At 57.1% G+C, this 14,582-nt stretch overlaps 1 protein-coding gene across 1 annotated transcript; it reads right to left on the bottom strand.

Moving 5' to 3' along the window:
• Positions 1-821: 821 nt before the first annotated feature.
• Positions 822-14,334, bottom strand: EDA2R (ectodysplasin A2 receptor). Its single transcript, XM_071569301.1, has 9 exons — positions 14,152-14,334; positions 9,273-9,382; positions 8,438-8,616; positions 7,529-7,614; positions 7,200-7,364; positions 6,566-6,712; positions 5,903-6,417; positions 5,623-5,671; positions 822-5,222 (listed from the first exon to the last, which is right to left on the bottom strand). The coding sequence occupies exons 2-9, from the start codon at positions 9,357-9,359 to the stop codon at positions 4,927-4,929; spliced, it is 1,524 nt and encodes a 507-aa protein (XP_071425402.1). The 5' UTR covers positions 9,360-9,382; positions 14,152-14,334; the 3' UTR covers positions 822-4,926.
• Between the last annotated feature and the right edge of the window lie 248 nt (positions 14,335-14,582).

Genomic DNA, 14,582 nt, shown 5'->3' on the forward strand with positions numbered 1-14,582 from the left:
CCCCATAGATCCAGCCTGCACCCCACAGAACCAGCGTGGACCCCACAGAACCCACCTGCTGCCCCACAGAACCTGCCTACCCTCCCACAGAACCCACCTGCACCCCACGGGACCCACTTGCTACCCCCTCTCCCCCGCTGCCTTCCCCAGCACTGCTGCTGCACTGTGGTGGGCCCAGGAACACTTTGATCTCCCAGACTTCAGATGGAGCCCAGAGAAAAGTAATGACAGGTGGGGGCAGGTTTAACACCAGGCACAGGGTGCAGTCTGTGTTTGGTTTGCAGACTGGTGGCATTTCCCAAGATGCCCTATCCCACCAGTGCTCAGCAGGGATTCCCTACCCCAATTCCAGAGCCTGTTCCTAAATTGCTCCCCAGAGATGATGCCTGAATACTCCCAGTGCTTGGCTCTTCCTGATCCATGCCGAGCAGCAATGTGAGAGGCACCTCACTGCCCAGCCACGCTGCTGTCACCCCGGGGGGGTCTGCACCAGGGCAGGGGCCCCTGATGGAGCCGGGCAGGGGGGCAGCAGCAGGTACCAAATGCTGCTCAGCCCGGGCTGCAGTGAAGCCCCAGGCAGTGCTGGGCAGGGCCGAAGGGACTGGCTGGGGCAGGCTGGGTGCAGGAGCTGTGCCTGGGGCTGTGCTGAACCAAACCCCAAAGGACAAGGCTGCCGTCTCAGCTGCTGCAGCATCTCTCTGAGAAGCACTGCCTGCCCTGCCAGACAGGCCCCACCAGCCCCCATGGCATTTGCCCACTGGCAGGTGGGCAGGGGACCTGCAGAGGGGGGAGAGGAATCAAAACTCACCGAGCATCACCACTTCTGATCCAAAGTTTATTGAACTACAAACACACAGCACTCGAGCACCAGATCTGGAGGAATGTCGGGGACCTCCTGCCACTACCAGAGGGCAGGAGCTTCAGCTACTGGTAGATTTGAACACAGACAACACCCCAAACCCAACAAGAACAGTGCTGTGTCAGCACAGAATTTACAAAAATATAAATAACCTATTCAGAACCTAAAGAAAAATAACATCCACAATAAAACCCACCATGTATTACCCTGGGTAAACCACAGCTATGTAAAATGTAGTGATTATTTTTTCTAAAAGCACCCGAGACTGCAATATAAAATAATCCAACACAGAGAGAGAGGGCATCTCCCTCCAACACTTGCAAACTCTTCCAAGAAATGTGCCCAGATCATTAAAACTAAGTCTTCTTCAGTATTGCCTATTTCTGTAAGAGCACAGTGAGGAGACAACTCTCATGAGCACCCTGTTCAGGAACAGCATCCAACAGTTGTCTCCCAATTGTTCATCAGAATAAACACTTTAACAGCACTGAAGTATGTGCCTATTTTAGGTCCATGCTTAAGAGTTTCCCAGAACAGAGCTGGATTTAAACTTATCACACAAATTCCTCTGCAAATCAGTCTTCCAGACAAGTATGGTATCAAAACCAATTGCTTGTAAAAAATAAATGCACTGCACAGGAGTGTTTCCACTGTTCAGCCCCAGCTCGAGTCTGTATAGAATTTGAGTTACTCAATGTCTTTCACCTCACTGTGAGCCACATCAGCTTGGCAAGAACAGCTTCCTGAGGCTGCAACACGAGATCCAGCACCACGGGAATTTCCTTCCCTTACATTCCATGTATTGGGCTGAAATACTATTAAAAAGCAAAAGTCAAGTATCAAGTCCATTGGTTCCCCACTGAAGCAGTTCATCACACAGGGATAGACATAATTCTGATGTCCAAGTCCCAGCATTATCCCCATTTTTGTGCTCTCATGGTTCCCTGAGGGCTCCAGCTGGGCTCAAAGCAGCCTGGCCAAAGGGTCTCCAGGAGGGTGGGCTAAAGGCCACCTGTAGAAATTTTGGCCCTTGTAAACACATCTGGTTTTGTCACCACAGCTGAAGGAAGGTGCCCACCATGCACAGAGTGAGAGTGGGGAGTAGCCCTTGGCTGGAAGCTGAGGAGGCATCACTGCTGAAAAGCCCTGTCCAGCTTTAGTGCAGGCTCTTGTGCAGTGTCAAGCCATGCTGGAGCACCAACCACAGCGACTTGCACTGAGGATACACATGTGAGGATCCCAGAGGAGGACTGAGGACAGTCAAAACACACCTAAACCCAGCCCCTGCCAGCCCAGTGTTGAGGGAGCACATCCAGGCAGGGGCCTGAGGGGCAGCACCGGTGGGGCAGGAGCTGTGGCACAGCAGTCACCTTGAGCACCAGCACAGCACTCTACACAGCACACATGGCATGGCACACAGCACCCTGCACATCACACATGGCATGGCACACACCCACCCTGCACATCACACATGGCATGGCACACACACACCCTGCACAGCTCACATGGCATGGCACACACCCACCCCGCACATCACACATGGCACGGCACACACCCACCCCGCACATCACACATGGCATGGCACACCCACCCTGCACAGCTCACATGGCATGGCACACACCCACTCTATGCACCACCTATGGCACAGAACATACCACCCTACACAACTGTCTCTTCAAGGCAAGGGTTAAGTTTTGACTGTAAATAATACTGCTCAGACATCAAACAGCTGAAAAATAATAGTTTGGCTTAGAAGCTACGAAGGGAATGGGCTTGATTTCTTCATAGAAGTGAGGAAAAAAAGCATTAAAGCCCCACTTGCATCTGCTGGCCCAGAGCCCCTGCCAGCACACCAGTGGAGCTGCCCAGCACAGGAGGGACCTGCAGCACACAGCTGTGACATGTCCCTGTCATTTATGGCTTTAATTTAACAGCCCTTCCTGCCTATCCCTGGCTCCTGATGCTGCCATGTGACAGGAAGGGCTGGCTCTGCCATCCTGCCTGGCTGCTGCTGCTCTGTGCACCCCAAGTGACCACATTGTGGTAGCACCGGTGACACAGGGATATACAGGACAAGCCACTCAGAGCAGTTCCCACTTCAAAGCCAGAGCTGCTGAGCTGAGTTGCAGGAAGGCTCTTACTCAGATGCTGTGAGTGAAGTTATTTACCTTCCTGCTGGAAGTGACTAAGTGTGTTCACAGACAGATTAAATATTTATTGGATTTTGTGAGGTGATTAATGCCAGCACTTTCCCTGATGCAAAAGAACTCAAACAGGAAATTCCTGGCCCCAGGCTGTGTGTGCTGCAGCAATACTCCCAGCTGCTCCCTAACAGCCCCAGTGTGCAGTGAGTTAACTAACCCCAGCCCCAAATGGCACGAGGCCCTGTGCTTTGGGTCTTGAGAAGCAAAGAGGAATAAAATTACCTTGACTGTGAAAGAAACAAGCAGCAGGAGAGAGAAAATGCCAGGCCAGTGGAAACTGCCCATCCTCTGCTTATCTGAGCACATCCTGGGTGTGTTTGAGTCCCACCAGCACTGAACAGGGAAAAGCAACACAAGCAGCTGTTGAAGCGCAGTGGGAGCGTCTTCCCAGAACAGCACCCGCTGCTTCCAGGTCCTGAGGTCAGATAAAGGCACAGCCTGTGGGCTGAGCCAGGGGGCCTGGCAGGGTGACAGTGCCACTTGTTGGCGCCCACCGGCCCCAGCTCAGCCTGAGCCCCTGCTGGTGGGTGGGACAGGGGAGAGCACTCAGCACACCCACTGGGGTGCTGAGGGACAAAGCAGCACAGCCAGAGCGAGCACCACCAGCTCAGCCCCAGCAATGCCGCTGGGGAGTCCTGGGACAACTGGGGTGACACTTCTTGGATGTCACTGTCAGTGCCGCCTGGCACAGAGCCACCGGCGCCCGCCGCAGCCCCGCTGGCAGCTGCGTCCCCTGTGACCCCGTGGGAGCGGCACCCGCCAGCGCCGCGTGCCCAGCCGCCCCCACACCACCACACCCCGCACTGGAACGTGCCCCACAGGGGCTGCTCCATCCAGGGCCACTGGCCCCAGGGGCTGGGGCAGACTGAGAACAGGCTGGCCACCTACAGCCCCTGGACCTGGGCACAACACCTAAAACTGGGGCACCCAGTGGCAGCAGGATTACAGCAAACTGACAAAACCCTCAGGATGAAATTACAAGCAAAAGGGCTCTTTTCCCCTCTCCAGGAGCAACTCCCAAGAATAAGAAATAAGGCCATTTTTAGGCAGGACAAAAAAAAAGTACTTTGAAAGGAGCTGGCCCTGCTGTGGCTGGCACAGGGCCCTCACCACTGACTGTGACCACAGCGATCACTTCAGCCCCAGCTGCCACCCCTTCCCCAGGGCATGGCAGTGAAGTAACCCTGCCCCTGCCACCCTGTGCCAGCAGCCACAGCTCCATGACAAGGATGTACATCAGCTCACCCTGGGGGTCAGTCTGAGACTCCTGCCAGTGCAAAGAGACACAAAGGGGAAGGTGCCAGGGTGGCACAGGTAGGCAAAGGCTGAAGCCTGGCAAATAAGCCAGGGCCAGGTTCTCTGCTGAGGAAATCCCAGTACAGAGGGAGAGAAGCAACCAAAAGTAAACTGGGAAAATGACAACCAGAACCCAGGAAACCATAGCATGGACCAGAGGAAGAACAGGAAAGCTGGAATGGAAGGGAGGTGATGCCAGCGCCCTTAGGAGGGTGTTGGCCATGGAGACCAAATCCCATGGCTGAGGGACCCCATGGCAAGAGTGGGGCAGGACGGGACTCACTGCAGAGTCAGAGCACTGCGTCATGGGCAGCACAACCTTCAAGGTAAGAGTGCCACAGGCAGAGAAAAACAGTCTCTGGAGAGGCCTGAGCAAGCCCTCCCACACGGAGCTGGGAGAAGGCACAGCCATGTCTCCCAGAATCCCTCGCGTCCTTCCATTCCACGATGCAAAGACCATCTCAGTGTTCTCCCCCCATGCACACCAGGGAGGTTACATGACTGGAGGCCACTGGATCCTCTGCCCCACCAACAGTGCATGGAGTTTTCCTCATCCCTGCACATCCTCTAGGGCTGGCGCTCCGGGGCAGGGCTGAGTGTGAAGTGGTCGCAGAGCAGGAGCAGAGCGTCGAAGCGCTGCAGCCGCTGCAGGGCCTGTGCCAGCAGCGGCACCGTCACCGCCGCGCCCGCGCAGGCCAAGTGTGCCACCAGCTGCTCGAACCCCGAGATCCGCCCCAGCAACTGCGGCACCAGCCCCAGCTCCAGGGCCACGTGGGTGAAGTTCTTCACACCGTTCAAGGAAGGGTCCAGCAAGAAGGCGAGTGACTGAACCAAGGAATGGGGCAGCTCCGCTATTAGGAGACCTGGAGGCAGCAACACAGTGAAGCTGTGTTAGAATTTGTCCTACCTGGCCAGAATAAGGGCAAACAGCAGACAGACTCCAGCCACATCCCCTGTTGAGCAGGCAGGCACCTCCTCCAACATCACTTTCAGAGCTCAGCAACACAGAGCTGGCTCAGTCCTGAGGAAGCTGGTAACTGGTGACAACTGGGCTTCCATCAGCCACCTGCCTGCAGGCCACCTAAGGCAGCACCACAGAAAATGTACACTGTGAACCAGCACCAAAGGCCACAAGCCAGGTAAGGCCCTGAGATGCCTGGCACCTCCCCACAGCCGTGGTAGGCTTCTGGAGGAGCTCCCTTCCAAGAACCTGGCTCTCTGATAGAGAATGGAGAATAAAGATGAGGCTGTAAGGTCACTTACCCTTGGCTGCACTGCTGATTTGAGTCACAAGGCTCTGGGCATCATCCACCTGGTGAGACAAGGACCCCAAAGTTGGTGGCAGTCTGAGAACAGCAACACCTAGCACTGCTCCCAGGGTCATCACAGGGGCTCACAGAATGGTGCTTCTCCCCCACCTGTGCCACCCCATATCAATGAACCTCAGTCCATGTTCCTACCCCTCCATCAAGCCCAGCTCCTGTGCCTGAGCCTGGGGCACCTGGCAGCAGTTCAGAGGAGGGATGAGGCTGGAGGAACTTACTGGCTGCTCTCCAAGTGTGATATCAGCGGTGGGATTTGGGAAGGTGGCAGGTGAGTGATGGGCCCTCTCCTGCACTGCACTGCTGCTCTCTGCCTGGCTCCTCTTCACTGCCTGGCTCCTCTTCACTGCCTGGCTCGTCACATCTTCCGGCCGCTCACTGCCCACAAACTCTGGCTGGCTGGAGAACTTCTGGAGGTCCAGCTCGGTGCACTCCACTGGGGCATGGGGCCACTTATGCTGCACCTCAGAGGCACAGGAGGAGACGGGGGCCAGGGCCTCTGCCATGCCCAGCTGGCTCTGTGTGGCTGCAGGGGGTGGCAGGACCCCAGCCAGGCAGTCGCCATGGCCTGGGGCCCACATGAGGGGCTGGCTTTCCGGGAGGCTCCTGCTCAGCTGGGCCTTGGAGGCAGTGCTGACAGCAATGGCTGGTGGCAAATCCATCTCTGGCTGGAGAGAGGGGAGCTGGAGACCCACAGTTTCCCCATCTGAAATGAACTGCACTGCTTCCACAGGACCTGGAACCAGAAACCGGCACAGCTCAGCAAAGCTCACCATCCAGCTCCATCCTTCCTGTCCAAGGGCACCTCAGCGGGTCCTGGGACCACGCAGGCTGGAGCCCAGCACCACCCTCCCTCCCCAGGGAAAGACAGCAAGAGCAGGTACCTTCTGCCTGCCTGTAGCAAGGGCTCAGGTTCTTCACACCCAGGCAGCAGGGACCAGACATCTGCTCCTCACACAGGAATCTGCCCCGTGCTGCTGCAGTCGGGAACACTGCTTGCTGGCCCGAGATGTTCTGAGTCCTCAGGAAGACTTGGAGGATAGAAGAGAACCAGCCTGAGCAAAGGCTTGGCTCACTTCCCCAGCACGTCCTCAGCCCTGTGGTATGTCTGTTAGCAAGGAGCTGGGAGCCAGCACCTCCCTGGCATGCTGCTGGATGCCAGCATGCCCCAACCCTGGCCACCAAACCTGCTGCCCTCTTCCCTCAGCAGCAAAGAGCTGCCCAACATGAGAAACCCCCAAAGAGAGGATTGACATTTCTGAATGTGAAATGGCCTCTTCCTTTTCCTCCTGATGGCACCAAGGAGGAGGGAGAACACTCTTGTGTCTTTGAGCAGGCAAAGCATGCAAGAGGTCCTGCAGGCATGAGAAGCAGGACAAGGTGTCTGTTCTGTATGAGCCAAGCAACAGCTGGGACCCTGTGCTGTGAAAGTGGCAATGCTCAGGGCAGCCCTCTACACAGCAAGAAGGAACCATGGGCACAGGTAATGGCACAGAGGGGAGGAGAGCACTGACTTACCTCGCTGGCACTGGCTCTTCCAAAACCGCTTGCAGTAGATAATGGAGAGTGCCAGAAGCACCAGGACAATGATGACCAGGGCGCTGCTGGTCAGAGCCAGAAGGGCTGTGTCCTGTGGTGGTACAGTGGGGACAGCAATCTTCACCAGGTTTGTTCTGGAGCGACCTGCAAACATCAGCCACAAAATGCTGGAGCCAAACTCCAAGGCTGGGATCACTCCTCCCATGTGTCCCTCGTCCCATGGCATGATGGTGCCTCCTCCCCCAGGGCTGCAGCTCCACCATGCCCACACCACCCACGCCGACCTTCCCCAGGGAGGGGGCACCTACACTGTGGCTCGGAGGAGGGTGTCTGCTTGGTGCAGGGGATGCACTCCCACTCCAGCTGCCCGCTGATCCGTGCTTTCCGGTAAAACCTGCCAACAGAGCAGAGGGGCTCAGCAGTGCCCAGCCCTGGCAAGGCCCCACCACCCTGGCTGTGCAGCCAGCCATGCCACCCACCCCATGGCAGTGGGGGACAGCCGACCCCCTCTCTTGCCTGGCTGGCTGGGCCCACCTCACAGCAGCAAAGCTCTCACCACAGGCTTAAGCTGCACCACAGCTATTTGTTCATGCCTAGCCATTTGCTAAGGAATGACATCCTTCCAACAGCCCTCCCTTTCTGGTGCCACGTCTGCTGAAGCGGATTATAGTGATTAACAGCTCCCCAAAGAGCCAGAAACACCCCAGCTACAGCTGTGTCCATTAAGAGGCTCACACAGCAAAGCCCCAACTCACTTCTGTCCCAGTCCCACTGGTGGTCAACACATGTCTGCAGCCCTCAGGCTTGGTGCAGGCTGGTTGTACAGAGCAGTTTCATTTCAATAGCTCCTTAAACCCATCACCCATGGTACAGTCTGTCCTCCTCTTTCAGGACCACCAGCCACAGTGGTCTACAGTCCCTCCACTTCCAGGGTTTGGCCACTCTGGTGTTCAGAGAACAACTCGGGTCTGGAAGTTTTCTTCCACAGCTCATTTATGGAAGCCTTTCGGTTCCCTTCCCTGGAGCTACAAGGGGACCATCAGACGGATCTGACTTCCATGTAATTAGCAGTGTTCTCACAGAGGCACCCCTTGGTCATCAGGTTCCTCTTAGGCCCCATGTCCCAGGTAGCCTCAAATACCACCCCCTGTGCCCACCCCCTCCGTGCCTGGCCCAGGTGTGGCTGCAGTGGCGCTGCTGGGGCTGGTCCCACTCACCCTGGCAGGCACTCCCCACACATGGCGTCGGCCGTTGCTGTGCAGTTGGACTTCTGGAGGCGGTTGATGAGGGCACAGGACAGGCAGGGCTTGCAGCCGTGGTGTCCCCAGCGGTCCTTGAACTTTCTGGGAGGACAGGCCACGCACTGCGCGTCCCCACCGCTGCCATCGCCGCAGTCCTGTAAGGCACGAGGTTGGGGGCATGGCTGTGGCAAGGGGCCATGGTGGATTTCAAGTGGTATCGAGGGGAACAGTGTCCCTTCTTTGGGGGCAATGGGTGGTGGGGCCCCTGCTCATGTGTGGGGTCCTCAGAACCCAGGGGAGAGCAGCTGCCAGCACAGCTCCCGTGGGACACCGTCTCCTGCCCAGCCATGGCCCACCAGCACACCTCGGGTGTTGGAAAACTCCGGCAGCACTGCCCCCAGGGAGGCACCTCTGGAGGGACCTGCTGGGACTCCCCGCACTGAGGCTGGGCCAGGACCCCCACAGCAGTGTCCTGCTGGCACCCACCCACTCACGGGCAGCCTGGCCAGGCAGTGTGACCTCACTCAGGGCTGTGGACCAGAGGAAATTCAGAATTCCATCAGCAAAACAGGAAACAAGGCAGTACGAGGAGCAACCCAAAATCCCTCACCAGCTCCTGCTTCCACTGTCTCACCCTCCCACCCAGAATGAATGAAACAATTCACTGTCTCATCCTACCAAGTCTCAGCTCTTTCCAACATGTTGAGACCTAAGATCATCCTTCTGAAGGAAAACTGGCAGAGGATTCACCCAGCACTGTAAAAGCCTCCATGACAGATGATTCCCACTCCTTACAGAGCAGTTGATTTACCTTGGAAAGCTCCTGCCCGGGCATGCACTTTCTGCAGGGGACACATTTCTTCTGGTCATCCAGGTACTCACTCTCTTGGCAGGCCATTGTGCTGGAGAGGAGTGGGGAGCCTGGAAGGAGAGGAAGAGAAGGCAGAGGGGTCACAGCCAGCCCAAACATGTTTGGGATGAGCAGCGTGCCCTTCTCTGGGTGGCCAATTCCACCTGGCCAGGATGGCAGCTGGCACTGCTGGGCATGAGTGGGACTCAGTTGCTGTGTGGCTCCCCATCTTAGTTTGAGGGAAACCAAAATGTTTACCAAAACCAGAGGGGAGGATTCCTCCTCAATAACCATTCTCAGAGAACCAGCAGAACAAGCCCCCACCTCCCTCCAAAACAACCTCCAGAGCATTTCCAAGGTGTATTAATGGCTCAGCTGAAGGTAAGGGCAGACCCAGCCCAGACACTGCGGGACAGCACCACCAGTGAGGGCAGCTCACAGGGGAGCACAGGACCACTGTCTCACCCAGAACAAGCAGTTCAGACTGAAACTACAAAATTCAGCAATTTATTTGGAGTTTTGGGGCTGTCTGATCAGTTCTGGATATTCTAGGTGGAGTCTTCTCATGATGATAGAAAAGGAATAAAATCCACCTCCTCCAGGGCAACCTCCACTTTGCTTTTCCCATTGCCTTGTGCAGGAAATCAGGAGAGAAATTGTTCAACTCTCCCTAAGAGCAAGTTCTCAACTCACCAGGAAGAGGGAACACCTTTTGGAGGACACTACACTGAACAGCCTGAACTGTCTGGGAGAACCTGGCACTTCAACCAGTTCCTGTTCTCTGGGAGGAGGGAAGCTCAGCCAGATGTCTGCCCCTGCAAGGTTCTTGCAGCCGAGGGGGAGTAGCTGCAGGACCCCCAGCACCCCCAATGACTCCTCCCAGAACTCTTTCCCCTCCCATGGCAGCATTTCTCCACAGGCTTTTTCTGCCTCCTCTGCCTAATTCCACCACTCCCTTGCCAGTACCTTTTGGAAGCAGACATTGGCCAGGCTCCCCCGGCTCCGGAGGGCCAGGATTCATGAGGGATGAGGTCTGCCTGGACGAGCACAGTGCATGAGTCACCCTCAGCAGCTCCTGCTGCAGTGCACGGGCTGACACAGGGAGCAGCCTACAGGGATGGGTCATGGGGAGCTGAAGGGGCTAAATCTGTCTTGCAAACATCTCAGAAGGGGCATGGGCACAGCCTATAAATAGTGTAAAGGTTCCTGACACTACTGAATAAATAAAGGAGATTTGCCACCATCTCAGGTGGTGGTGAAAAGGGAGTTCAATGCCACTGCCCTGGGAAACACACAGGATTTCGTGCCAGGGTTCAGCTACAGGCTTAATGCAGGAGAGAAAATGAAAAGCAGGGAGATGGGTCCCAGAGAGGTGACACTCAACAGCTCTGGGGGGCTGGCATGCCAATGGCCCGAGCCCAGGGACACAGAATTGCCCTGGGGGGCTGGCACACCAGCCCATGGGTTCAGTGCTCACAGCCAGGCTCACCCTCGCTGGCAGGTGCCTCTGGGTCATGGGGTCAGCACAGCCAATGCTCCAGTCTGGAGTTTGGTTCTGGCTGTTGCTCCTAACAAGAGCACAAGATGAATGAAACAGAATTACAGGCAACAGGAAAGGAGCTCAAAGTGTGGAGAGTAAGGGACTGATTTTTACCTGCTCTCCAAAGCACTGCTGTAACACCAAAAAAAGGCACTGGTGGAAAAACAAAAAATCCCCCCAAAAACCTCCCACAACCAAATACCCTAAACCAGCAGGCTTTTTGGTGAAACTGTCATGAACACAACCCAACCACTCTCATATATTTACAGACTTTTCTGTCCTTCCAAAGGGCCAGCAGTTGAGTACCCTCAAAGCCCCTCCCCACCAGAGTCCCAGCTTAAAGCAGTTCCCTGAATAGAGAGAGTTACACAGGCCGAAGGAATCCCAGGCCAGAGTCCCTCCACGTGCAAGAATGTCTGCCAGGAGGGTGGAACCCCTCAGGATGGGGGACACGGCCCTCCCACCCCGTGCCAGCAGGATACTGGGCACAGGGCAGGCCTGCTGCTGCTCAAGCCACACTGTAATAATGGAGGGAACAAACACTTTGCTGAATATCTGGCATGAAATTCAGAGCTGTGGGATCTCTGTACTTATTTCACCACCACCAGACCCAAGACACGTGGAGGACACATCCAAACCACTCGATGTTGCACTGTTATGGCAGCAACTTTGGATTGTGACTGAAACAACAGTGAGACAAAAGGAAATGCCAAAACCAAACAACAAATGCTCCCACCAATTTGGGAGCCACATGGAGTGTCCAGGTGACTGTCAGAGCAGATTTATCTGCTGAAAAGGAATATAAAGGTGACACAGTATCGATGAGCATACATGGGACACAGTATCAATGTACTTATAGGTTGGGGAAAAGAAGAATCTCCTGCCACCACCGGTGGGAGATCCATGAGATCTACTAACTTAAAAACATCATTAATTTGTTAAAGAACTCTTTTAATGCCTTAAAGAGACATTCTGCCTGAGCAGAGGAACAAAGTGGCCTCCCCACTGTGTCGTCCCTTAAGACACCAAAACCACAAAATGATGAATGAGTTTCACTGCATGAAACAAAAATTGTTCCAGCAGAGCCATAACATGAGCTGGAGTCCATCTGCACCACAACAGCACCATGGCTCAGTCACTGCCTTTTGTCTGTGAAAGTGTGATTTTAAAAAAGTAAAGAATACACAAGATATATAAACTACTTCTGTGTCTAGCTAATGGACTCTGGTAGGAAACAGAGGGTGAGGAAATTAGTAAGTGAAAGGGTATAAAATGAAAGTATCAGTGAAAGCATTAGTGCTGCTGATTCTCCCCATCTGCCCCCAACAGGTACCAGGGCAGGGGGGAGACGCACAGGGGAAGGCTGGGGTGCAGGCAGGGCAGGGGGGACAGGCACAGGGGCAGGCTGGGGTGCAGGCAGGGCAGGGGGGACAGGCACAGGGGCATCAGGCAGGGGTGCAGGCAGGGCAGGGGGGACAGGCACAGGGGCAGGCTGGGGTGCAGGTAGGGCAGGGGGGACAGGCACAGGGGCAGGCTGGGGTGCAGGTAGGGCAGGGGGGACAGGCACAGGGGCAGGCTGGGGTGCAGGCAGGGCAGGGGCATCAGGCAGGGCAAGAGGAGATTGCTGGGCTGGTCTCTGCTCCGGCAGTGGCCCCGTTCCCTTGCACGGTGGGTCTCTGCTTGCTTGGGACAGGGGGTAGTCAGACCCACCTTTAGGGACTCGGACCCCCACACCCCGGGTGTGGCTCTGCCACGTCACCACGTGAGCCAGCACAGCCTCAGATGACACTTGTATACACTGAAGTTGTATTTCAGAGCTGAAACCCTAATAAGAACTACAAGTGAAACACAGGGGAAAAAATGTTATCTGGAAAATATGAGTGCACTCCTCGGCCACAGCCAGTCCTGGTCACCCGCTCAGCCACTCCACTCCGGTCCAGGCAGTGTCTCCGCCTCTCCCTGTGCTGCAAACTGTGGTGGGAGAGCCTGTGCTGCAGAACGACTGCGTGTGGGCAAAGGGCTGCTCAGAGAAGTAAATACAGAGGAAAAGGTGGAACTGAGGCTTTCCACGTGGCTTGGAAATCATCAGATTTCCAACACTTTTGGAGATTCTGTGCACACAATTGCCTGCTAATTCTTTAACTGGAGTGGATGGGAACTTTTTGCTCTAGGTGAGAGAGCACCGTGCGCTTGGGTGGGGGAGAGGAAGCGCTCCGGTCTGCAATCACCTTGCTTCAGTGCACCGAGGGAGTTCCGACGGCACAACGCTCGCTTTCCAGTGATTTTTGCCAAGTTCGGGCTGTTCGCCCTGGGGACCCACACTCTGCCTTACCAGATAACTCAAGTAAACATTTCCAAAGCTCCTATCAATTTGCATAAAACCTCGGATTTTTTTGCCCCACATCTAATTCTTAGTAATTGTCACGGATAAAATAATCACAGAATCGCCGACGTTGTAAAAACTCTCCAAGATCATCGAGTCCAACCGTTCCTCCAGCACTGCCCAGGCCACCACTATCCCATGTCCCCACGTGTCACATCCACACCTCTGTCAGATGCCCCCAGAGATGGGAACTCCACCAGTGCACTGGGCAGCCTGTGCCAGTGCTGGACAATCCTTCTGGGGAAGAAATTGTTCCAAACATCCAAGCTAAACCTACCGACCCCCGCATCTGGCGGCTGCTCATGTCTGACAGAAAAGCGGAGGCGAGACGGCAGCGAGACACGCGGGGGCAGCGCCGGCGGGGCGGTGCGAGCGGCGGGGCCGCCCACGCGGGTTCCGTCCGTGGGCGCGCCCGGGGCCGCCCCGCGCTCCCGGAGCGCACCGACCCGGCTGGCCCGGCTGGGCTCGGCTTGGCCCGGCTGGCCTCGGCTTAGCCCGGCCCGGCTCGGCTTAGCCCGGCTCGGCCCGGCCCCGCCGGCACCCCCCGCCGCGGAAAAGCGACTGCGCACGGGAATATGCCCGGGCACGTCCCAGCCAAGGGGCTCCGCTGCGGCCCGGCCGCCCCGCACGGCCCCGCATCGCCCCGCGCGGCACTTCGGGACCACGGCCCCGACCTGCACATCCACCGCCTCGGTACCCCTCGGCCCGGTACCCCTCGGCCCCGCACCCCTCGGTACCGCCGGCGTTCGGCGGTGAGCACGGAGCCGGTGCAGCCCACGTGTATCGCTGCCGCTCCGCTGCGGGGAGCGGGACCCGCCGCCGCCCCCACCGCTGTCCCAGGCCCCGCAACCGGGGTGACACTGGCACAGGACAGGGTCGGGGCCGCTGCGGGCAGGTGCGCGGACCCCGCGACTTACCTGTGTGCCAGTGCTAGCAGGACGGCGCGGACCGGGACCGGGATTGGGACTGGTACCGTCAGTGTCGGCGGAACCGCTAGAACGGCGGGACCAGAACAGACGGTGCGGGCCGGGACCGGACCGTCAGTGACTCCTTGGCCTCGCGTGGAGCAGAGCAGGTCGGAGCCCGTCCCGTCCCGGGCACGGGAGAACCCGCCGGCCCCGCCCCGCCGGGGCCCATTGGCGGCAGCGCCGCCGGGGCGGGGCGATGCGGCGGGAGCGGCACAGGGGACCGGCACCGGCACTGGGGACCGGCACCGGCACTGGGGAGGGCACTGGGGACCGGCACTGGGGACCGGCACTGGCACTGGGGAGGGCACTGGGGACCGGCACCGGCACAGGAGACCGGCACCGGCACTGGGGACCGGCACTGGGGAGAGCACTGGGGAGCG

The sequence above is a fragment of the Pithys albifrons genome, chromosome 14, assembly GCF_047495875.1.
Source record: "Pithys albifrons albifrons isolate INPA30051 chromosome 14, PitAlb_v1, whole genome shotgun sequence".
Taxonomy (NCBI): Eukaryota; Metazoa; Chordata; class Aves; order Passeriformes; family Thamnophilidae; genus Pithys; species Pithys albifrons.

Bases quoted from the DNA above. Each gene is read 5' to 3' on its own strand.
- EDA2R (XM_071569301.1), bottom strand. From the start codon at position 9,359: ATGGCCTGCCAAGAGAGTGAGTACCTGGATGACCAGAAGAAATGTGTC. The intron at 6,713-7,199 runs GTAAGTCAGTGC...CTATCCTCCAAG, and splicing joins GAAGAGCCAGTGCCAGCGAG to TCTTCCTGAGGACTCAGAAC. The intron at 6,418-6,565 runs GTACCTGCTCTT...TTCTGGTTCCAG, and splicing joins TTGCTACAGGCAGGCAGAAG to GTCCTGTGGAAGCAGTGCAG.